Raw genomic sequence first — 24,508 nt, 5'->3', positions numbered from 1 at the left:
TAAGGATCACTCCCCTGGGCGATGTGGGATGTCACAATCCACCCCCCTTAGGGGCCCGACGTCCTCGTCGGCACACACGCGACCAGGGTTAGGCTCTGATACCAAATTGTCACATCCCAGCCCGGGCGGGACCACTTCCCAGGCCCGACTCCACTACCGTAGCACGATATTGTCCGCTTTGGGCTTAGCATTCCCTCACGGTTTTGTTTTTGGGAACTCACGAGCAACTTCTCAGTGGGTCACCCATCATGGGATTGCTCTAGCCTCCTTCTCGCTTAACTTCGGAGTTCCTACGGAACCCGAAGCCAGTGAGCTCCCAAAAGGCCTCGTGCTAGGTAGAGATGGGAATATACATTTAAGGATCACTCCCTTGGGCGATGTAGGATGTCACACTCCCGGTACTGTTCACTTTTAACGAAAACCCACATTTTTACCTTTTCCTGATATCATTCACTGCACCTTTATTTGCCCTTTTTCATTAAAACTAAAGTTTTATTGGACTTTTCGTTAGTTTTCCTTTTAAATAAACGTCATTAATTATTTCAATAATAAAATATTTTTTATTTCTAAATATATTCATTTAGTGTTAGAAACGTTATATTTGGTATATTTATATTTACGACTAAATTTTTTATCATATATTTTTATTTTTAGTTTGTACCCATTTTCAATTTGCAACCCTTTTTTTATTTTGTACCAATTTTCTTTTCAGTTATAATTTGTACCCATACATTAATTCTTTTTTATGCCTGTATTTTTTAAACTTTTATTTGTATTTGTACCCATATTTTTTAATTTATTTGTACCCATTTTTAATTATATGTATTATTTTACGTTTTAAAATATATCAATAGTTATTTTTTAAAATCTGTTAATAATTATGTGGGTACATTATTTTTTTGCTACAATTTTTGTGAAGAACAATATTACCCTAAAATTGATTTAAGTATTTATTATATTTTCAAAATATTATTTGATTTGTTTAAATTTCATAATTTGTGGGATATCAAATGCATAAATACATAAGTTAAATCTCTTAAATGAGGCTAAAGATCTCGATCAAAATATTTAAACAAACAAGTTTCAATATAACAATTAAATTGATTAAGAACTAGAACCAAAATGACCCAAATATAAGTAATGTACGTAAGCCGGAATCAAATCGAAATTATTGGTTTGCTGATGTCCCAATATTGATTATTAATGTTTGTGATCGTTAATGATGAATTTTTTGGATACATGTTCAGGTTTGGGCTTCTTTTGAGAAGCTCTTGTGTGCAGCAAAATCGTGAAATCTAGGCCCACATGTAGAAAGTCTCCCTTCCTCTAGCAAAATACTGCAAAAACATCTTCGGTCATTTCAATCACGTAACGTAAGATTAAAATATACTTTAATTACACGTTTAAATGTCCCCTCTTTGCAAGTGTGTGATAATGACCTCATAAAATAGATGTATTGAAAATTTTGACCGTTCCAATTACGCGTTTGTCACTTTTTATTTTAGATGAGCGATAGTGAGAGAAGAATCTGACTCGTAATTTCTGATACAAAATTGTTTTCAATCACTGAGAAAATAAAACAAAGACACTTGGCTTGATATGCACACTCTTTGTGGGCCCCCCTTGGCATACTTAATTGAGGATCAGGATCCTCTCCTGATCTTTGTATGGGGATTCTCATGACCAACAAGTGTGGGACGTTGGATGCAAATCCAACGGCTATAATTATTATAACTTTAAAGGGACCTCCCTATTTGCAGTCGTTGGATTTTCATCCAACGGCCCACACTTGTTGGTCATGAGGATCCCCATATAAAGATCAAGAGAGGATCCTGATCCTTTAATTGAAGCAACTAGATAGTTAAATTAGTACTTAATTTGGATTTTATTGAATTTGAACAATTGGATACCAAATCATGAAATAGTGAGCACATACCAACAATAGGCCAACACTGTGTCCACGTGACGTATCTACTCAAAGCGTTTACCGTTAAGTACCGATAGTCTTTCGTTAAAATTTTCAATAAGGGAGTTTTAACGAAACACTCATGGTACTTTTCACTTTTAACGAAAAACCATATTTTTACTTTTTCCTAGTATTATTCACTGCACCTTTATTTGTCATTTTTCATTAAAATTAAAGTTTTTTTAGACTTTTCGTTAGTTTTCCATTTAAATAAACGTCATTAATTATTTCAATAATAAAATATTTTTTATTTCTAAATATATTCATTTAGTGTTAGAAACGTTACATTTGGTATATTTATAATTATGGCTAAATTTTTTTATCATATATTTTTATTTTGAGTTTGTACCCATTTTCAATTTGCAACCCTTTTTTATTTTGTACCAATTTTCTTTTCAGTTTTAATTTGTATCCATATATTAATTCTTTTTTGTGCCCATATTTTAAAAACTTTTATTTGTATTTGTACTCATATTTTTTAATTTATTTGTACCCATTCTTAATCTTCTAAATGTACCCATGCTAATTATATGTATTATTTTATGTTTTAAAATATATCAATAGTTATTTTTTAAAATCTGTTAATAATTATGTGGGTACATTAATTTTTTGTATAATTTTTGTGAAGAACAATATAACCCTAAAATTGATTTAAGTATTTATTATATTTTCAAAATATTATTTGATTTGTTTAAATTTCATAATTTGTGGGACATTAAATGTATAAATGCATGAGTTAAATCTCTTAAACGAGGCTAAAGATCTCGATCAAAATATTTAAACAAACAAGATTTCAGTTTAACAATTAGATTGATTAGGACCAAAACCAAAATGACTCAAATATAAATAATGTACGTAAGCAGGAATCAAATCGAAATTATTGGTTTGTTGATGTCCCAATATTGATTATTAATGTTTGTGATCGTCAATGATGAATTTTTTGGATGCATGTTCAGGTTCAAAACAACAAATTGGGCTTCTTTTGAGAAGCTCTTGTGTGCAGCAAACTTGTGACATCTAGGCCCACATGTAGAAAGTCTCCCTTCCTCTAGCAATACTGCAAAAACATTTTTTGTCATTTTAATCACGTAATGTAAGATTAAAATATACTTTAATTACACGTTTAAATGTCTCCTCTTTGCGAGTGTGTGATAATGACCTCATAAAATAGTTGTATTGGAAATTTTGACCGTTCTAATTACACGTTTTTATTATTATCATTTTTTGTGACATCCCACATCGCCCAGGGAAGTGATCCTTAAATGTATATTCTCATCCTTGCCTAGCACGAGGCCTTTTGGGAGCTCACTGGCTTCGGGTTCCATGGGAACTCCGAAGTTAAGCGAGTAGCGCGCGAGAGCACTCCCAGGATGGGTGACCCATCGGGAAGTTCTCGTGTGAGTTCCCATAAACAAAACCGTGAGGGCGTGGTCGGGGCCCAAAGCGGACAATATCGTGCTACGATGGTGGAGCGAGCCTGGGAAGTGACCCGCCCCAGGTCGGGATGTGACATTTTTTATTTTAGACGAGCGACAACAAAAGAAGAATTAAACTTGTAATTTCAAATATAAAATTGTTTTCAATAACTGAGAAAGTAAAACAAAGACACTTGGCTTGATATGAAAACTCTTTGTGGGCCCCCCTTGGCATACTTAATTGAAGCAACTAGAAGAGATTTTTCAATATGATCGGTATACAAGATGGTACACTACGTGTCACTATACAAATGCTATAATATGTGTACTAAAAAGTTAATAACTTTAAAAATAAAATTTCTCACCACTTCTATTAAAACACATGATGTACTACTTATGTTCCCATCATAATAAAAAAATTTTTAGCAACTAGATAGTTAAATTAGTACTTAATTTGGATTTTATTGAATTTGAACCATTGGATACCAAATCATGAAATAGTGAGCACATACCAACAACAGGCCAACACTGTGTCCACGTGACTTTACCGTATACCGAGGACCAAAAATGAAACGGTAATTTCCAACCATTTAATTTGTTTATTAAACTCATTTTATTTGTTTATTCCTTACAGTAGGAATTTTTTGGAACTTGTGGAGGTAGCAAGCATAATCATAATTTAAATAAAATAATATTTCTACTACTTTGAATTTTGTATGATTACAATTAAGCTACATTAATATTTTATATTTATATTATTTTATATTTTATTATTTCTATAAAAAATTAATATAAAATGTTAACGTGACTTAACCGTGATTACATATCACAGGAGAGAGGGTATGGAGAGAGTATAAAAATGAGAGGACAGACAATTCACCTCCTTTTAAATATTAAAATAAAAAAAATCTTTTCTTTTTTTATTCGGGTAAGTAGGAAACTTCCAGGATATAAGGTCTTGTAAATACATACAATTATGAATTTTTTTAATTAAATTATGTTTTCTTTTCTGTTAATTCAAGGTGTTGTTTTGCATAAGAGCTTTTCTATTAACACACGTTACACGTTAAGTTCACCTCACCAAAGCATTTTTTACACATTATTTGACAAATTTACCCTCTCAAAACCAAACAACTTAAAAAAAGAAAAATGAAATAAAACAAATCACACAACTACACCCTATCGGAAACCCCACTCTCGCCGACAACCCAACCACCAGCAGCCCCTCCCTCTCGCCTGAAACCAGACTCCTAGTAGAAGTGGTTCCGATGACTCCGTCTACCACCCTTTTCACTTGCATAGTCGCATGCTTTTTCCTTTATGTTACAACTTAGAAAGAGAAAGTTAAACACCTTGTACGACAAACTATATCCCTGGTCCGCGTCGGGGTGTTCGTGCGAGGGTGCAGAAAGGGGCGGAGGAGGGGTGTTGGGCTTTAGCTGGACCGACGGTGATGCGCGGGGAAGATCTCAGTGGGGTCTAGGAGAGGAGATGGTGGTGCGCGGTGGGAGGTGGGATGTGTGGTGCGGATGGAGGGGAGGTGGGTCGTCGGTGGGGACAAATTGTTATGTTCAATTATTATTATTTTTTTTTTTTGTAAAATTTCTTTTTTATTGATTGTCATGGGTATATTTGTAATTAAATAATTTAGAGTGAAATTTCTTTTTTTATTGATTGTCATGGGTATATTTGTAATTTTAAAAATTCAAATTTCAACTAACGTTAGTTAGCCATTATTAACTGGTGTCATGTTGACGCCAAGTAGCCGTTGGCACTCAAATGGGCTGAGCTAGAGTGTTGGGCTGGAGGGCTGGTTGGTTGGAAATGGTCAATCTGCTAGCCTGATTTGAGGGTTTAGGCCCAGTGGGGCCCACAAACCTTTTGACCTAGCTGTCGATTGGAGACGATTTTCATGTTATTTTTAGTTATTTTTAACTCTATGACCCTTTAGCCATATTCGGATGGAAATGGCTTAACTGACATAGTAAATTAATTATTATTTTATTTGGAAATGTTGGTAATTAAGCGGGCACCACATAAAAATAAAAAATAAATAAAGATAAAATTAAAAAAAGGAAAAGGAAAAGGGGAAAAGAAGCAGCGGAAAGGACCACCAGTAGAGCGAAACGGACATTCATAGCGCTCCTTAAGTTGGATGGGTCCCGCATGATTTTACACAGATCCCAATCCATGATCAATCCAAAGAGTCGGCATACGGTTGAGATACGTTTCCCCACCGTATTTTATTTTTTTCATGGGGTTGTGATAAATGCAATTTACAATAATTTTGGGGTTTTCCACAAAACCCTAAACGTGCATATGTACTTACATTTGTTGTGGTCCCTTATATCTTGTTATGCTTCTCATAGAAGCCAGAATGTGCTCATATGACCACTTTGACATTATTGGATTACGAAATAAGAATCCAACTCCTTTGAATAAAATACCCTATAAAACATGTAATTGTCCAAAGCACTTGTAAGCTTGGCTTCAATACAAAACACATCTGCAATTGTCATTCCATGTTACATTTTATAAAGTCATCACCTTTAATCATAGCATAGAATTTTTAGACACTCAAATATATGAAGGTGGAAAAGCAAAACATATATTAAAGGATCATTCTCACTTTACTGTTTTGAAGTATCGTTGTTTTCAAATTTTCATACATCAAGTTTTTTTCATCGTAGTCTCATACCTAACAGAATTATGAATATAGGAAAAACGTAACTTTAGATATGAGACTGAGATAAAAAAAAACCATGATCAATAAATGTTTGAAAACCACGATACTTCAAGTTAGTAACTGAAAATTACCCTATACTTAGCAAAAGTGCATGGAGTCATTATTTTGTTTAATGACCATTGACCTAGCCTTATGAAAAGTGCAAGGGTATTTGAGGACGTTTTGTGGGATCACCTTACATTATTCTTGGTTTTTAAGTATTAACGATTCTATTGATCATTGAGATTTTGTAGTTTTTAACGAACTCAACGTTCAACGATGTGTTTGAAATACGCTTATTTGTTTTGGCCCTTGGCTCTTTTAAATTATATACTTTATGAATATGTTCATGTAATGCCTTTTAAATAGTGAATCATTTTTTTGTTTACCGAGATATTAACTGTTCATTCTTACCTATTTTTAAGAAATATGATGTATAAAAAATATATAAAAATAAAGAAGAATAGAAAATAGAACTCTGTAATTTCCAAACAGATTGAATATTTGAATCCATCAAGCCAACCACCAAAAATCAACAGAAATGGCAAACTCGTGTTTCTACATTTAGTATAGTAGTAACAAGGGTACGGAAGTACCTCCGTATCTTAATTATTTTTTTCAGTCAAATTAATGTACTTGAAAAAGTCAAGTCAAATACAGAACGAGGAGGAAACTGATTCGACCCTGGATTAACATTAATTAATGGATTAAAAAGGCCATGGGAAAAAACAAGGCCAAATGCACGTAATAATTACTGTAACTTTATCAGTACATGTAATATTATACCCCACATGTCCCCCAGCGAACAAAAAGTAAAACCCCAACTTCATTTTAATTTTAAACGATGTAAATTTGGCACATGAAATAAACATGGCGAGGAAAAGTTGAAAACAAAGACCTTGTACAGGTATTAAGCAAGTTCTTTTACAATGTTGTTTCAATGCTACGCATATTTTAATCGTTAAATTTGATTTTCAAGATTGTTTATGTTTTTTATTTTCAAATTGAGCTTTTTATTTTGCACGTCACACACATAGTGTTTATCTTCACATACATTGTTGTTTATTTTTTATCGTTGATTTCATCTGATTTATCAAATCAGAATGACTAAAAATATAAAAAGCTACGTAAGAAGTTAAAAAAATGTGGAAAATCGTTTTCTATCACAGATGGATGTTACGTAGTGTTTAAGAAATTTCCCTTTTATGCTTTTGGTAGAAAATAATTAGTTACACCCTTTAAGTCACACTTTCACAGTAAAGGTAAGTCACTAGCTAAAATTAATATTTTGTTCTTGATAGACGAACCATTTTCTTATACGTCATCAACTTACGCTTTTTGAATAATCTCAGCGGAATAAGGAAGTTTTTTTTTAAAATAAACCAAAAAAGAATACTTAATTGTGAATGACATAAAGCACATAATTCTTCAATACTATACAATCTAACATAAAATTAAGAAAATATGTAACATGAATGGATGACAATGACACACTATGTGTGTGCTTTAAAATTTTAAAAAGAATTAAATTTAATTTATGTAAAAAAAAAATTAGTGGATCGGGGAAGTTAAAATAAGTGAAAAAAAAAAAAAAAACGTGGATGCAGATGAGAGAGAGAAAGAGACAGAGAGTGAGTAGGATATTGATAAGATGACATAGTTGTGAGGCTAAAATAAAAGAGCAAAAATTTGTTTGTATGACATTACTTTAATGCCCATACCTTTGTTTTTCTAAATATTTCTTTCATTTATGTATAAAAATGTATAATAATAATTTTATTGGTTTTTAGTTGACAGATAAAATTCTATTAATATGTAGTTTGGATTTTGCTCAACGAAATTTTATTTCTCGTATTCGTACATGTCAGAAAACAAAAATTTCATGGATTAAACAATCAATGTTAATCAACAAAAAAAAAGTTATTCAAAAACTTACAAAAACAAAAAAACAAAATCAAATAAGGAATTGTCACGTCCATGGGTTTCATGAGAGAAGCACGAAATTGAGGTTATAAGGAAATGTCATAATCTCGTATAGAATGGAGATGGTCCTACTTAATTTTCCTTCGTATTTTGTTGTGGTTGATTTGTTGCATCTAAAGTTTTTAACCGCCGTTAACTTCCAATGGAGTACTAGGGAAGAATACTGAGAGATATGTTACATATACATTTAATTGGTACACCGCAATTCAAATTAAATAAATACGTTTGTTCGACCAAAAAAAATAAAAATAAAAATAAATGTGTTTTGTCATTTTCAAGACATTTACATACAATAATACAAGAGGCAGTAAATTATTAGTAAATTGCAAAGATAACTATTAATTCATTCAATGTTTACCCATCTCATCAAGTTAAGAGACCATTAATTATAAGGAAAATTAATGAAAAAAGTTTAAAAACTTTGAGTTTGAATCAAAAGGACAAAAATGTATTGTAAGTGAATTAGTACCAAGAGTAACTTTTTAGAGTAAAAATATTCTTTTTCGTTAAAGTGAATAGTACCAGGAGTGTTTCGTTAAAATTTCTTTAATTATAACATAATTGGTTTGAAGCTAATAGAAACTAGACATGAAATGAACTACAAGAAAGTGATGATTTTCAACATATAATAATGTTACTATGCATAATCTGTTAACCGACTAAATCAAAAGAGTTAATTTTTTTTATTTTTTTTATTTTTTTATTTTTTTATTTTTTTTACACTAGAGCTATTTTCTAATGAAGAACCATTTATCTGATTGGAGCTCAATAAATTGACTTCTCCATTGGTATATATGGATTCATCTTCGTTAAACTGACTTATTCAAAAACGAATTTGAAGAGCCTCTGTTTTCTCACCCATAAATTAACACCAAAAAAATTGTAATCATATTATTTTATGTCAATTATGAGTAGTATGTTGAGACATTAAGCAGATGAATAATATAAATGAGAATTTACAAAAAAGAAATCTTGTTTGTGAAAAGAGAATGAGGATCCACTACGGATCCTCACATTATGTCTGTTCATCATACATTGTACGGTCGTAAGTCAGTTTAAATATTTTTATTTAAAACTAAACAAATAATACTTGATAAAAATTAATTGCATAATATACGATGAAATAACACTATAAGCATCACTATAAAATTAAGATCCTCAGAATCTAAAGAGAATCCTCATTCGTGAAAGAAAAGTAAATCAAACATCAAGGGTGTTTTCCAAAAAAAATAAAATTCAAGCGTTATAAAAACTGAAATGACACCGTCTAGTCAAGCAAACGGTCCCCGTTAAGAGCCGTGAGGGTCAGTCAGTCAGTCAGTCAGTTAATCGGCCTGTCGGTCGTAATTGAAACCATGAGTCATCAAGCATTTTTGTCGTCTTGTGATGACTCAGCGAGAAGGGGAAGATAGTACGGAACCATCATCTCTTTTCTTAATTGCCCTTTGACGCATTTCACCCTCTCTTCCGTACTTTACCCTATACCACAAAAGTTACCCCCACCACTTTTACTTTTACCACTTCCATACCGTCAACAAAATACCTAATTTTCTTTTTCTTGCCCATGAAAACTCAATCTTTAATTTTTGTTACATCTAATTGTTAAGCTAATAAACACAAGTGAAAATTGATTAATGTGTAACCAGAATATATAATAAAAAATGTCGAAGGACGAGAGTTAAACTTCTACGGAGAATACTTCAGTAATTGTTATACTAGAAACAACTTAAGCCTTCAAAAAAAATAATCTTATTAGTAAAATTTTATTAAGAAACCAATGTAAATATAACTTCGATTAAAAGATCTCGAAGAAGAGATACAGACTTAGGGATTCATATGTGATAATAAACGTTTTTAATCACTGCAACTGACACACAATTTAATGTAAGTTGATTTTCACCTAGATTGAGAATTGAAGGGGAGATTGTTATAAATAAAAGGGTTTTATTCTAAATAATTAACCTCAGTTACTAGTTCATGCATTTTTCCAAATTTCCAAAAATTAACTAGAAAGTGGTCCAAAACCACTTTGGTGCTGAAGTGGCACCAAGGGGAGGACGAAAGGTTGTATATAGTGGCAGAAGCTGGTAAAATACGTACAAACGCCATTTCTGTGGGCACAAGTACATTATTGCATACATTGACATAATTTTATGAGAATATTAGAGTAATGGTTATGAATTTTAGCCTAATTAGAATTTTGATCGCCGAATTAAAAGTTTGTAAATATTGTATAATGTTGAGTAATTGTTCTTTGAGCTCACTCTGTTCTCTCTAAATAAAAAGCTTAAAAGAATAAAAAATAGATGAAAATTTTAACAAAGTTAGCAAAACAAAAAAAAAAAAAAAAAAACCGCTCCGCATTGTATCAAGTTCAAAATCAATACTCTAGATTTTTTTAAATTTAAAGACCAAAATTTTAATTTATCTTTAATTTTATTTGAGAGAGAGAGAGAGAGAGAGTGAGTATTTCAGAAGCTCACTGCTTCGCTGATTTTGAGGCACGAAATAGAGTGGGGGAGAGAGAGAGAGGAGTGGAGAACAAGTTTCACACAGAGACACACCGCTTGTCAAAAAGCTTCATATATTTACTACATTGGGGCCTCCTTCTACCATCAGAGCCATCTCTCTGAAGTTTCCAGAGCTAGAGAGAGAAAGAACCCAGGTGGCCTTTTCTTCCTTTTAACTCATTGTTCATCTCACTTGCTCTTTTTCTTGAATCCAATGCTGGGTTCTTCGAGTTTAATCCGTTTATTCTATTAATTCTTTTTTGGGTTTTGCTGATTGAGCTAAAAGATTCAAGCTTTTTGTTTTTCTTGGGGATTAATCGCCTCCTAATGCATGTTTGATCGGATTAAAAGGGGTTTTTTCTATCTGGGTTTTCGCTGTTGCATGTAATTAAGTCGATTTGAATTAATTTTTTGGTAATGCATTAATGATTTTTCAGGGATTCAACCCCCTTTTCCCCCTACATTTGAGTTTTTACCAAATACCAAGAAAGCTATTTTTTTCCTCTGCCTTGAATTCGATTAGACATTGCTCTGTCATCTCAGACACCCTTTAATGCTCTTAATCCACCCAATAAAGAAAAAGAAAATAAAAATCTTTATATTGTATCCTTTGGGTGATCCATAAACCCAGATGTTTCTTCCAACTCAATAATCTTTGAAAAGCATCAAGTTCTTTGTGTATGTGTGAGGTTTAATAATTTTTCATGTATTTTTTTCCTTTTATTTCTGCAATGCAACTCATGGATTAAGCAGATGATTAATGGGTTATTAGCTGTTGAGTGATCTTTGTTAATTAGCTTCTGAAAATGGTAGAAATAATGTATTTATTGATTTGAAAACCTGTTGATTTTTTTGGTACAGAAAAGGGGGCTTTTGGTTTCCCAAAGGGGGGGCAATTTGAGAGAATGCTGAGGAAGAGAAGCAGGTCAGTTCAGAAGGATCAGCACCAAATGGGTCATCTGCCAATTTCTGATGCTGCCGCTGGGTCTGATGTTTTGGGGCACAACCCTAAAAGCAGCTCTTTTTTCAGTGTTCCTGGTCTGTTTGTAGGGTTGAGTCCTAAGGGTTTATCAGATTGTGATGCAGTTAGAAGCCCAACTTCTCCTCTGGATTTTAGGGTTTTTTCCAATCTAGGTAACCCCTATAGGTCACCAAGGTCCAACCATGATGGGGGACAGCAGAGGAGCTGGGGTAGCAGTAAAGTAGGATTAAGCATCATAGATTCTCTTGATGATGTGAAATCTTCCGGGAGAGTTCCTCGTTCATCGGAGAGCAAGAACATTCTTTTTGGACCTGGAATGAGGATTAATAAAACCCCAGAGCCTCAGTCAAATGTCAAGCCTTTCGATTCTTCACCAAAATCTCTGCCTAAGAACTATGCAATTTTCCCTCGTTCCAAAACCAAATCTCCCTTACAGAAGGGTAGTTCTGATGTTCTTTTTGAAATCGGAGAACCCCCATCAGAACCTGAGTCATTCGGGAAAATCCGGTCCTCTTCATTAGATTCCGGTAGAGCATTTTCGACTCTATCGGGACTGAGCAACCTTAACCCCAACTCTAGTTCCGGAATTTTTTGTCCGGAAAATTTAACCACCCATCAATTCATTGGAGGAAGCCCTAATTTAGCCACCCAAATGAAGACTGGATCCATCGGGTCTAGCAATGGGTTTGTTGGGTCTCTCTCAGCAAGTGAGATTGAGCTTTCTGAGGATTATACTTGTGTAATCTCTCATGGTGCCAAACCCAAAAAAACTCACATCTTTGGTGACTGCATTTTGGAATGTCATTCTGAGGATGCCAACAATTTTGGTAAGAATGAGGAAAAGGAAATTGGATTCACCGGCCCGGGTCCGAGCTTGGACAATTTTGGTCACTACCCTTTAGACAATTTCCTTAGCTTCTGTTACTATTGTAACAAGAAATTGGAAGAGGGCAAAGATATTTACATATACAGGTACATTTTCCGAGACAGACGTTTACTCGGTTTCTTATCATAGTTTTGGTTTCAGTATTCTTATAGTCGTATATGATTTCTTGCAGGGGTGAGAAAGCATTTTGCAGTTTGAGTTGCCGTTCGGAGGAGATTTTGATTGATGAGGCGTTGGAAAAATGCAATAACCCGTCTTCTGAGAAGCCTCTCGAGTCAGATGAGGAACTTTTCGAGACTGGCATGCTTGCAGATAAATAAGAGATGCCTCTCATCCTCAGCCACCATGCCCATGATCGATGAGCCTCTCGCAGAAGCAGCTGATCATCTGTTTAGAAAGAGCTGTTTACGTGCATCGCCCGACAGCCATGGATGATCGTTTTGTAAATTCACTCGTTTGCTAATGGTGTTTCAGCTTTCATGGTCTTGGTGGATGATAGGATTCAAACTCTAACTAGTTTTGCTTTCCATAAAACGAGACGTTTGATATATGCCATCGAAGTCCTATATTTCCTTGTAATTCATGTAAAATGGCGATAGCCGGCTTTTATGGCTCACCGTTTTTACTACTACTTCATCCTTAAAGTCTCTCTTGTGGCCGGAGTTGCTGTGTAATCTTGAACCAGTTTTTGACTGAATATATAAAGTAGTACTATTACATACAATTCTCCCTCTCCATCTTCAAATGTTGGGTTGAGGCCACAGTACTCCGGAGTATTGAATGACAGCCGTTCGATTGGATCTAAGATCTCTAAATTTGCGGAGAATTCAATACCGCGGAGTACTGTAGTTATTTTTGCAAATTTTATACACCTTTTGGGGTGTGGATGGAATGAAAATTTCTTGAGCAGACTTAGATTATGATCTGAATTCACCAATAATCTTTACAAGTGCAGTTTCCGTCGACGAACCGATGGAATCTGTTACAATCTCTGTGTGATAGGCCTGTGATATCAGTTTCATAGCTGAGTGGCAATCTCTACAACACTAGCACAGTGACTAACGTGACCTTGTCGGGTTGTACCTTTGAACCCTGTATCTCACGGAACAACTCAAAACACTTTCCCAAATCGACGAGATATACAACAGCAGTTAATCACGGTGTTCCAAGAGACCACATCCTTCTCAGGGATCTCATTGAACAAGAGTCTAGCCTTCCTAACATCGCCACTTCTGCTAAACCCATTCCAACATCGAATTCCATTACACGACACTCTTGCAAAGCAACTGCTCCAACACTAAGCAAGTCTTAGCCAGTTGTCCGCTTATATTGTAACACGTAAACTTGTAACACGTAAACTACTAACGAAGTTGAACAATACGAGCCAGACCAGACGGGTCAACTCTTTCCTTCGCGTTCGCTGTCAGCATTACGTCTACACATCGTGACCAGATCGACTGTAGACCACCTCAGCCGACGGTCGATCAGAATGAAGCTCAGGAACCAGTGCAGTCGAGGACGACAAGTAAAACCGAAAACAGAGAAAACAAGAAACAAGAGTTTCATCGGACTTGAGAGAGATCATCATACATCTTGCCTTAATTCCAGGGAAAAGCCATACATAGAAATACATGACAAGAAATACAAATAAATGAAACATGACGGTGCACCCCCGGCCACAGCTCTGCAACATAAGACAACCCGCACGACCACCTCCCCCGATATGGCTAGGTGGTCAAGAGAGTACGGGGCTTTTGTTACGAGTCTCGTCACACATGCGCAGGTGCACACCGATAGCCAATGCTCAAACCAATTCGATTGCAAAAACGTTGCCACCGGCTCAGCCTCTGGTTTGTCGAGTGTTGTAAGATTTACAGTTCGGGCATTTCCGGGCCACAACATGGTACTGCACTTGTGAGCTTTTGCCGCAGTCGTTGCAGAGGATCGAAACCTGTCGAAGAGGATTGAATAGTAATGAATTCTATCGGCACAATACTTGTACACTAGGAAAACTTTGAGTGAGACGGAGAGAGGGAAAGTACCAATCTGTTTTGATAGGGTTCAGGCATCGGTGTAGCTGCAATCTCCATATCATATTTCTCCCATACCTTAGACATATCGCAAACTGACTTGGAGCAAAGAGGGCAAGCGTATCTGTCATCAAATACGAACCGCCAGGTCAGTTCGATTCTACTTACTATGCTCAATCAGGTCAAAAGACCAAAAGAAGAATCCGTCGTATACTCACTGATAATGGTCCCTCATCCCTTTTAAGCAATTCTTGTGAATAGTGTGCCCGCATGGCATGACCGTAACATCATCTCTCGTTTCGAATAAGAACTGCAAAACACCAATACATGTTCGGTAAGGCATCAACGATACCAAAACAAAATACTTTAAAATCCGTCTTAAGAGGATAATGAAAAAACTTCAGTCTTACCTCAAAACAAACAGGGCAGTCGTGATGCATTGCTCCCTCCACACAGGGATGGCTGTTCTTCAACAGCATTGAGTAGCAGCAACCTGACAAGAAGATGGATTTACATCAGTAACGAGATGATAAAAAAGGATGCTCAATTTCTTTGAAAATAACAAGCACGCATTACTTACCACACTTGTCACAGTGAAAGAAATTCTCACGCCCCCCAATTCTGTCACAAAAGAGCACACTCGAGTGAATACGTCAGTAATTAACAATTCGAGAAGGCATAAAACTACAAAGAAAATGGTTAATGCAGACGAGAGAAAGTGCATGAGTGAGTGTCGCAAGAACTGATGCCTCACAAAGCATATTGAATAAAAAGACCTATCACGCTCTGGTGCCAAAAGATAATACCAAAGTGAGACTCGCATACTATGTGGTTAGCTAGACATCTCAGTACATTTTTTCATGGCAGTTCAATCGTCAGGCTTTGCAAAAAGACAACAAAAACAAGGACATGAGATTTCTACCTGCAAATCCCACAGCCATTGCAATGGTACTGTTTCTTAGATACCTGCAAAAAGCAAAAAAGGATCATCCGCCTGCACGAACTAGTCACTTCAAAGCATCATAAGTTCCCATACCAGGCTTACACCAATATCCTATTCAGATATCATCGAAAACTAAAACAGATGTACAGAAAGTGAGGCACTTACATCATCATCAAAGAGCTTGCAAGTCTCACAGAAGTATTTCCCCATACATACACCACAATTAATACAAACTTGTTGAACCTGGTAAAGAAGCAGCAAACAAAAGACACTTCAGAAAAATGCGAGCAAAATTCTCATCACTAAGGAATTTTCTTATCTGCTACACCAGCTTATTTTCACGATGCAAAATATCTTGATTAAGCACTCAACGCAAATCCAAAAGAAATGGATCTGCCAATAACACAAACTCACCTCTTGCTCAGTGTTGCAAAGTGAACATATCACCTGAAATATCATGCATATGTTGTCAGCTTATGAAGCAGAACAGTATAAGTTAGCTTATTAAGAAGCCAAAAAGGATAAAGAGATGCATGAACTCATAAACGGATTTACCTGTTTCACTTGATGGCGTGGTATGTCATGTCTATGCTTCTGATCAACGCTAATATCATTCTGTATACCAAAAGGAGAGGTCAACACAAGCTGATACAAGCCAAAGAACTATCAACAAATACATCACAAAGCCAGCAATGGTTATAATGGCTTAAACTCTGAAGTAGTTTAAAATCATATACACACCTTAGCTTCGTTATGACAATGGCGACAATCAAAAATCTCATTGCAGCAAGGAGCTCTAATACGGCACCTTCGCCGGTAGTGTGAACATCTGTAAAATAAAACCATCATAATGTTATCTTCGTGGCAACCAAAGAAGAAAAGAAAATAAACGAAGAAATGAGTAAGAATAATTACCCATACTGCATATATCCTTTCTCTAGCAATTCAGTGGCCTCTCCAGTATCCTTCAATTCAAATTTGAGCTTATATTCGCCATTCGATAAATTACAGTGAGCATCCCCCATTACATTCTGCCTAACCATTATATCTTGCATACCTCCAAACGGATGTGGCAATACTTAGAAGCTGGAAATAAGCCTAAAGCACCTGCATGTACAAAAACGTTTAACACCACTTGTTAAAGCTCAGAGGCATTTAGTCGCCCAATCAAGGCAGGCAAACACCCCATGACACTGCTTTCTTCTATAATGCTGCAGACATTTGAAATCAGCTACAACAAATCCAAGCAAGGTTGAACAGCTCCAATCGGCATTTCCCCAAGAGGAGGATTCATCAAAACAAGTAGACATATAAACAATAACTGCAATGCAGCGCTTGGGAACTCCAGAGATTCCATCTTTGGAAAGTAAGCAACAACATTGCATCACTTGATTCCTTGAAGAAGTCTCGGAACCAAATCCAACTATACTGGGCACAACGATTTGACGCCCCAACCTATGGTACAAGCAATAGATCACACAATCAAATGCGTTTTAGAAAGTTGTAACAAAATAGGGAAAGAACGCTAGAGATGGAAAAATGTGTTTTGTTGATTGTCCATACAGAACAGGCCTACCTCAATTGGAATTCCGCACCATCTCTGCTTCGAGTACTGAACTTACCCAACAGGCAAAATTTTAAAGCTCTATACCAACAGACTTTGAGTGGCTCTGCTTGAACCTTATACAGTTCTCTCATTATCAACATTTTGAACTATAAAAATAATCACAGCTTTATCTCTTGATTCCCCATCTTCTAATGACACGGCCTCACAAATAAGCCCCCTTAACCAAATGAATGGGAGCAAAACTCTTGTCTCACTGACCTTAGTTGCAAATCGATAGGTTTCAAAAACGATTTAAGGGTTGAAAAAATAAAAAGGAAAAAAGAATAATGACCTTAGAGCATGAGCACTGAGAATCATAATACCAAGAGAGTAAATCAATGCTCAGATTAGCATTAGGGGGGAAACGAAGATGACCCAAAAAATCATGTTCCCAGCAATATCAGATATGAGCCATACGGCAAACCCACAATGCTGTGACAACAAAGAAGCGACGACAAGACCACACTTGTAATATTAGAAGTCATATATTGGGATAGAGCTTTGACTCAATCAGAACCACGATAAACAAGCATATACGCTCTGCATTTGCCAATTTCACCTCTGATAAGGATACAACAGCCCTGCAGATACTGCCGCAGAAAAACCGTCAAATACTACATATAATTCAGTATTTTTAACTCCAGCAACTCATTATACAGAAAGCAGAGGATAAGCCCCTGCAGCATGCTACCCTATCTTCCAGTACAGTGAACCAATGAAAAACAAAGAAAGTAATCCTGTTATGTTGTCTAACTTTGGTAAATCAGTCTCCTTCAATTTTAATACATATCCACAAGCTTCAAGGTGCAACCTCGATAAAGTCTGAACGTTAAAGGCAAGACGCACATCGCAACACCTGAAACCAAGGTTCAGAGAAAGTCCCAATAACCAACACTGGCCTTGGCTTCTAAACGCACAAAATGCACACGACGGCTATGGAATGCTCCAGAAACAAGAAGTTGAGCTCCAACATACGGGATGCACCACCCATAAAGAGCGGATCATGCCTAACAGCAGTACTCACAGCGATTCCAATCACAAGTTGAAATCTTTTGCCCCTCAACTACTATAAACCTCCAACCCAAAAAAGACATAAACAACCTCGATAATGTTTTCATTTTTACAAACCCAATTAAATCACTTATTATTTGGTTAATTTTATCTGGACTTTATTCAGCAGGTAGCTGAAATCAGGTAACAATTAATAGACAAGAGATTTTGCCCCCCAACCAAATGAAGCCGTCGTCAGTAAAACTAAAGCAGAAAGAAATCCACATAAGTAGAATCACGTACGTAACGCTCACAGTGTCCATACTCGAAATTCGTTCTCTTTTGCTCCTCTTGACACACACGTTTCAACAAATAAACCAAATTTGGAAACTAGAAACAAAAAGCTAGGCGCGGACTCAGTTCCTTCCCAATGTAAACTCAGCAGTCTCACACACACACATGTCATCACTATACAAACATCTCACGCAAGGGCAGGGCTAACAATTTCTACAAACACAACTATCTAGGGCCAGAATCACATTTCTCTAAAACATTAGCTAAACCAAACACAACCATTATCGTCATCGTCATTAGCAACAACCACCAAATTACATGACAGTCAATCAGCTAAAAATTACCACAAAATTAAAAACTACAGCAGGTTTAATCCAATCAACAATTCATCAAATCAAATCCACCACAGACCACGCAATGCACCATAAATTCACACAATTCATTGCAAATACGATCAAAAGATTCAGAATTCATGCAATAACACGCCAAATAAAGCTAAAGATTAACACAATCTGCAGAATTCAGAAATTTCAGAACCAAATTACCTACAATTATAATCAATTAACGCAAAACCAAAGCCAATTCAATTCAAAACAAAACAAATTACGAATTATATGAACTTCTTAAAGAATAACGAACTTTCAATCCGCCGCGACACAAAAGCGATGCAGTCGCCGAATCCAAATCCGATAGCAAACGCCGATGAGAATCCGATTGGTTATCCGGAGCTCCGACTGAAACTGAGAGAGAGAGAGAGAGAGCTAGAGATAGAAACGCAAAGAAGAAGATAGAGAGAGAAAGTGATGCCGAATGATGAGAGAGAATTCGAAGGCGATTGCTATTTATACCGAAGATTTGATCGCTTCGCGAGCCTTCGAAATTGCCTCGAAATCGAAAGCGTCCGGATCACTGGTGACAGCTCTCTGCAGTAAATTGTCTGAAAATATCCCCGCGCTTTTACTCATTCAATAATCTGGTTTTAATCCTCTGCAGTCTCGCTCACTCTATTATTCTGCACATGCGAATCGAACAGTCCTCATGCCTTAATTAGCTATCCGACGGTGAAAAACAGAGAAACCACAGTCATTACAATGTAGCCGCCTGCATTGTAACATTATCCTTTAAAAGTCGGTGATATTCTCGTGTACGAAGTTCGCCGTTCAACGTAACGATCCAATCGGACAAGTCAGCGTGATGGCGCTCCAGCTTGCAATTTGGATTGGGTTGGCGACACGTGTTACTAAATTTGGCCAAGGTGCTTAATTGCTTTCCACGTCTGCAGACGAGATAAAGTGACTTGACGTCGATGATTTTGGCGGTATTAAATAAATAAATATCTAATTAATTAATTAAGCATCATTACATTGTAATGCGGATACGTTTGGTTTTTGGAATTGACTTCTTAATTTCTCTCAAATTTCATTGTTATCCATTGAACGATTGCTTATAAGTATTATTTTCCATTAATTAATATGACGATGTTTATCTATTAACATTAGAGTCATATGATTGCCAAGTTTCTTAGAAGTTTGAAACCAATTTATATTCTAATTTATATTCGTTTTTGTTGTTACGATTACGCTTTTAGCTTGTTTGACTCAACATTCTGTCTATAATAATGATCATATATTTGTTCTTATTATCTCAACAATGATTCGGTTAATTTTTTCGTATTGATTGAAATTAGTTAACTTGTATGACTCGGTTATCAAAATACAGTCCTAACTTATGCATGTCCTAACGTTCTATCCATAACAATTATTTTATAGTCATTTTTTCTTTGTCTAACTCTAACAATGTGCTCTTTGCTTGTAGATTACAAACCGGAGAAAGATGTGCTAATCCTTCACTATTCCAAGAATGCTAAAAAATGATAAGATTTGTACAAAAAGCCTCTCACATCTTGTAATGTGTAGTATGCCAATTAGAATCAATGGGATAGAAGGTTATACATGGGTCCTGGGATCTTGAATGCACAATGGAACTAGGCAGGCACTGCCGATCAGTCTGATGCTTGTATAAATTGTGCTTCTATACGTAATAGCACTTTTTTAAAAATTTTTAAAAGCAGTCTGATTGGACAGTTGTATTGATCTTTTTTGTTTGCATGCATGAATCCTCTAATTCCTAACGTGAGAAAATGAACTCTATGCACTCTCGTCACTTCATATTTTTGACACAATATTTTATAATTTTAGCATAGGAATTGTGCTAAAAATATGAGGTGGTGAATAGTCAATGAAAAGTTTTACTTTTGAGAGTCTCCTTAACATTTCTCTTCCTAATGTTGAAGTTTATGTGAATGACTGTCAGCCAAATGTATATAGGTTTAATATGCATAACCAAACTAATAACGTGGCTACGACTCAAATGCATTTATGATTCTATAGTTACACATAGATTATCAACCATTAATGTATATGTAAATCTTCCGAATGTAATCGAGCATTAATGTCTATGAGACTTATTGCATCTACGGTTGAAAGTTGCATACAGATGTGATGCATGTGTAAAGTGTTAATGTATCTAGGTCTAATACGCATAATCAACCATTAACACGTTCATCATAAGACTTGTATGCATCAACGGTTAAAAAGTATCTTCGATCATAGAAGGCCGTCATTAGCTCAACTCAAACTCTTAATTATATTTCCTCACTATTAAGACTCAGCTCGGCTCCCTAAATTGGTGTCAAAAACTTGATCAAGTCCAAGAAGAGAGAGTAATCGGAAACCGTCCCAAAAAAAGGGTGTTTATGTTTTGACTGATTCAGTTTTGCACAGATGTAATAAACACATGCACTCATCACTTCCAGTAAATCTCATTTCTTTACCTCCAACTGCTACCACTTCCGACACACAAAGTAGAGTGGAAAATTGAAGATTTACCTCTAACTGAGCTTTTTTTACTTTTACAGTCGATGTTTTGATCAGTTTTCCATCTCCAAAATCCTCTCTTTTTCTCTGATACATGCTGAGAAAGCTAGAACAGAGAAATTGAACCCATTAGATGTGATCTCTTGTATGTGATGAAGAGAAGAAACATTCAAATTTTTCTACTCCCCATTTTCCTCGTACCGATCTTTTTCCTAGGTGCCACCACTGGCGAAGAGCTTCCGATTTCGCACAATGCCGGCTTGAGAGACTCGTCACACACCTTGCATTACAAGCAAAGGCAGCTCTTGTATTACACTGACCACCATGGGTCACGAGGTGTGACTGTGACAGCCGCAGGCTCCCTTGTTTTTGAAAACCCTAGACTCAGAAGTGCCTACACTGCCCTCCAAGCATGGAAGCGAGCCATGGTCTCGGATCCTCGGGATCAAACATCCAACTGGGTTGGATCCGATGTATGCAAATACACTGGAGTCTTCTGCGCCCAAGCTCCAGACGACCCATCAGTCCAAACTGTTGCTGGCATTGATCTAAACCATGCTGACATTGCAGGGTTTCTCCCGGAAGAGCTTGGTCTTCTCCTGGATATTGCATTGTTTCACATCAACTCAAATCGTTTCTGCGGCAAAGTCCCGAAGAGTTTCAACAAGTTGAAGCTGCTTTTCGAGCTTGATCTCAGCAACAACCGCTTTGCTGGGGAATTCCCTGATGTTGTTCTTCAGCTGCCAGCACTAAAATTTCTGGACCTGCGATTCAATGAGTTTGAAGGTAAAGTCCCCAAGGAACTGTTCGATAAGGACCTTGATGCAATCTTCATCAACCACAACAGATTTTCCTTCCAATTGCCAGATAATTTTGGGAAATCGCCGGTCTCAGTCATTGTTCTTGCCAACAATAACTTCCACGGATGTGTACCTGCCAGCCTTGGCAAGATGTCCAAGAATTTAAATGAATTGGTGCTTGCTAACAACGGGTTCCACTCGTGTTTGCCAAAGGAGATAGGGATGCTGACGAATGTGAGACTGTTTGATGTAAGCCATAACCGGATTGTGGGAGAGTTGCCGAAGGAAATAGTTGAAATGGAAAGCTTGGAGCAGCTGAATGTGGCTCATAACATGCTCAGAGGGACTATACCAGAAGGGGTGTGTGAACTTCAGAATCTGAAGAAATTTAGCTTTGAGCACAACTTTTTCACTAGCGAACCACTGATGTGTTTGAAGCTGGAGGAGTTTGATGACAGCAAGAATTGCTTGCGGAAAAGGCCAAAGCAGAGAACCTTTTTGCAATGCAAATTGGCTTTGTCTAAAAAAGTTGATTGTAGTTCTTTTGGATGTCATCCTTTTGTTCCTCCTTCGCTACCATCACCACCACTGCCTTCACCATCACTATCACCGCCTACACCATCACAACCACCGCATCCGCCATCACCATCACTGCCTCCACCATCTCTATCACCTCCGCCTCCGCCATCTCTATCACCTCCGCCACCATCGTCACCACCACCGCGTCCACCATCTCCATTGCCACCACCACCTCCACCATCACCGCCACCGCATCCGCCATCTCCATTGCCTCCCCCGCCATCTCCATACCTTTCGCCAAAATTACCATTACCACCTCCACCATCACCGCCACCGCATCTGCCATCTCCATTGCCTCCCCTGCCATCTCCATCCCCACCATTACCATCACCACCTCCACCATCGACACTGCCGCATCCACCATATTCATCGCCTCCTCCGCCATCTCCATCACCTCCGCCTCCACCATCACCAATACCGTATCCGCTGTCTCCGTCGCCTCCTCCACCATCTCCATCCCCTTCTCCGCCATTACCATCACCTCCGCCCCCATTACCATCACTGCCTCCACCATCACCACCACCGCATCCACCATCACCACCATTGCCTCCTCCGCCATCTTCATCCCCTTCACCATCATTACCATCACCATCACCTCTGCCTCCACCATCACCATCACCGCATCCGCCATCTCCATCGCCTCCTCCACCGTCTCCATCCCCTTCGCCGTCATTACCATCACCTCCGCCCCCATTACCATCACCACCTCCACCATCACCACCATTGCCTCCGCCATCTCCATCACCGCCTCCACCATCCCTATCACCTCCTCCACCATCTCCATCGCCTCCTCCACTATCTCCATCACTTCCGCCGCCATCACCATCACCACCACTGCCTCCGCCATCTCCATCACCGCCTCCACCATCCCTATCACCTCCTCCACCATCTCCATCGCCTCCTCCACTATTTCCATCACTTCCGCCGCCATCACCATCACCACCACTGCCTCCTCCTCCTCTTCCTCCACCTCCGCCTCCACCATCCTCACCTCCTTGCCTTCCCTCTCCACCACCCCCTCCACCATGCCCTCTTCAGAATTCACCCCCACCTCCACTATCTTCTCCCCTACCACCACCACATTCTCTTATATCACCACCTCCACCACTTCCTTCACCTCCTTCACCTCCATCCCCACCACCATGTGTGCCATCTTCTCTGCCTCCGCCTTCACCTTCAGCACCAACTCCAGCATATGATGGCCTGTTACCACCAATTAAAGAAACCTCCTACCCTTCACCTTCACCACAACCGTATTATTAGTGATTCCTTCCATTTTCTTCTCCACCTTCCAGACAGCTTAGCGACTGATACACTATAGTGAGTACACTCCCACAACTCCGAAAAGTATTTCAACTTTTGAAATAATTGCCAACTCTTTTTCTCTACCACTGCAACCAAGGAACACAAAAGAATGCCATCAATTATCAAGTTACATGGTGAAGGTGGACACGAGAAGTGGGAGACATGCACAGGGAAGGTTATTCTTTTTGCTTCTTATTTGACATTTTCACATTGTTATGGACTTTTTTTTTTTTTTAAGTATATAATAAGTTTGGAAGATGTAGTTCTAGGCTACTTGGAATGTAATTACAGAGATCTCTAGATTCATATTTCTGTTATATTAAGAGCCTTCTTTTGCTTATATTCCGATCTAAATGTATTATGCAATGATGGATATTGGATTGAAAATGCTTACAAATATTTAGAAAAGGTTAGGTCTCAATATTACCTTCTGCATTGCTCTGCTTCGCTATTCATGAATCGGAATAAGCAACCGTAGAATCTTTGTTCCATCTTCGCTGCAGGCAGAAGAAAATCACCAATCTTCATTTTCATTTGACAAAGGAAAAGTACGTGAGAAGCTAAATTAAAAAGCAGATGATAAATGAACAAAACCGATAGCCGAAATGAGAAGCGTGA

At 37.3% G+C, this 24,508-nt stretch overlaps 3 protein-coding genes across 7 annotated transcripts; 2 read left to right on the top strand and 1 right to left on the bottom strand.

The window, feature by feature from the left end:
• The first annotated feature begins 10,416 nt into the window (after window positions 1–10,416).
• Window positions 10,417–13,191, top strand: LOC137745137 (FCS-Like Zinc finger 10). Its single transcript, XM_068485030.2, has 3 exons — window positions 10,417–10,754; window positions 11,461–12,553; window positions 12,640–13,191. The coding sequence occupies exons 2-3, from the start codon at window positions 11,505–11,507 to the stop codon at window positions 12,785–12,787; spliced, it is 1,197 nt and encodes a 398-aa protein (XP_068341131.1). The 5' UTR covers window positions 10,417–10,754; window positions 11,461–11,504; the 3' UTR covers window positions 12,788–13,191.
• An 836-nt stretch (window positions 13,192–14,027) lies between these two features.
• Window positions 14,028–19,260, bottom strand: LOC137745144 (putative E3 ubiquitin-protein ligase RZFP34). Of its 5 annotated transcripts, none has more exons than XM_088685333.1 (13): window positions 18,970–19,247; window positions 17,017–17,636; window positions 16,356–16,895; window positions 16,182–16,269; window positions 15,996–16,055; window positions 15,855–15,887; window positions 15,606–15,683; window positions 15,420–15,463; window positions 15,078–15,118; window positions 14,908–14,990; window positions 14,716–14,807; window positions 14,510–14,621; window positions 14,028–14,418 (listed from the first exon to the last, which is right to left on the bottom strand). In XM_088685333.1, exons 3-13 carry the CDS (start codon window positions 16,493–16,495, stop codon window positions 14,308–14,310), a joined length of 882 nt encoding a protein of 293 aa, XP_088541459.1. In that variant the 5' UTR covers window positions 16,496–16,895; window positions 17,017–17,636; window positions 18,970–19,247; the 3' UTR covers window positions 14,028–14,307. The 5 variants fall into 5 exon arrangements, with proteins under 5 accessions (XP_088541459.1, XP_088541457.1, XP_068341143.2 ...); XM_088685331.1 differs by having other exon boundaries at window positions 15,996–16,085; window positions 18,970–19,145; XM_068485042.2 differs by having other exon boundaries at window positions 17,017–19,260.
• Window positions 19,261–20,696: 1,436 nt separating this feature from the next.
• LOC137745128 (leucine-rich repeat extensin-like protein 5) lies at window positions 20,697–24,271 on the top strand. The gene has a single exon (XM_068485019.2). It carries the CDS (start codon window positions 21,359–21,361, stop codon window positions 23,846–23,848), a length of 2,490 nt encoding a protein of 829 aa, XP_068341120.2. The 5' UTR covers window positions 20,697–21,358; the 3' UTR covers window positions 23,849–24,271.
• The last annotated feature ends 237 nt before the right edge of the window (window positions 24,272–24,508 follow it).

This window comes from Pyrus communis, chromosome 15 (genome assembly GCF_041283825.1).
Source record: "Pyrus communis isolate YQ-2024b chromosome 15, ASM4128382v1, whole genome shotgun sequence".
NCBI lineage: Eukaryota > Viridiplantae > Streptophyta > Magnoliopsida > Rosales > Rosaceae > Pyrus > Pyrus communis.
Note: the sequence above shows the minus strand (reverse complement) of the source record. Positions and strands in the feature narration are given on the sequence as shown.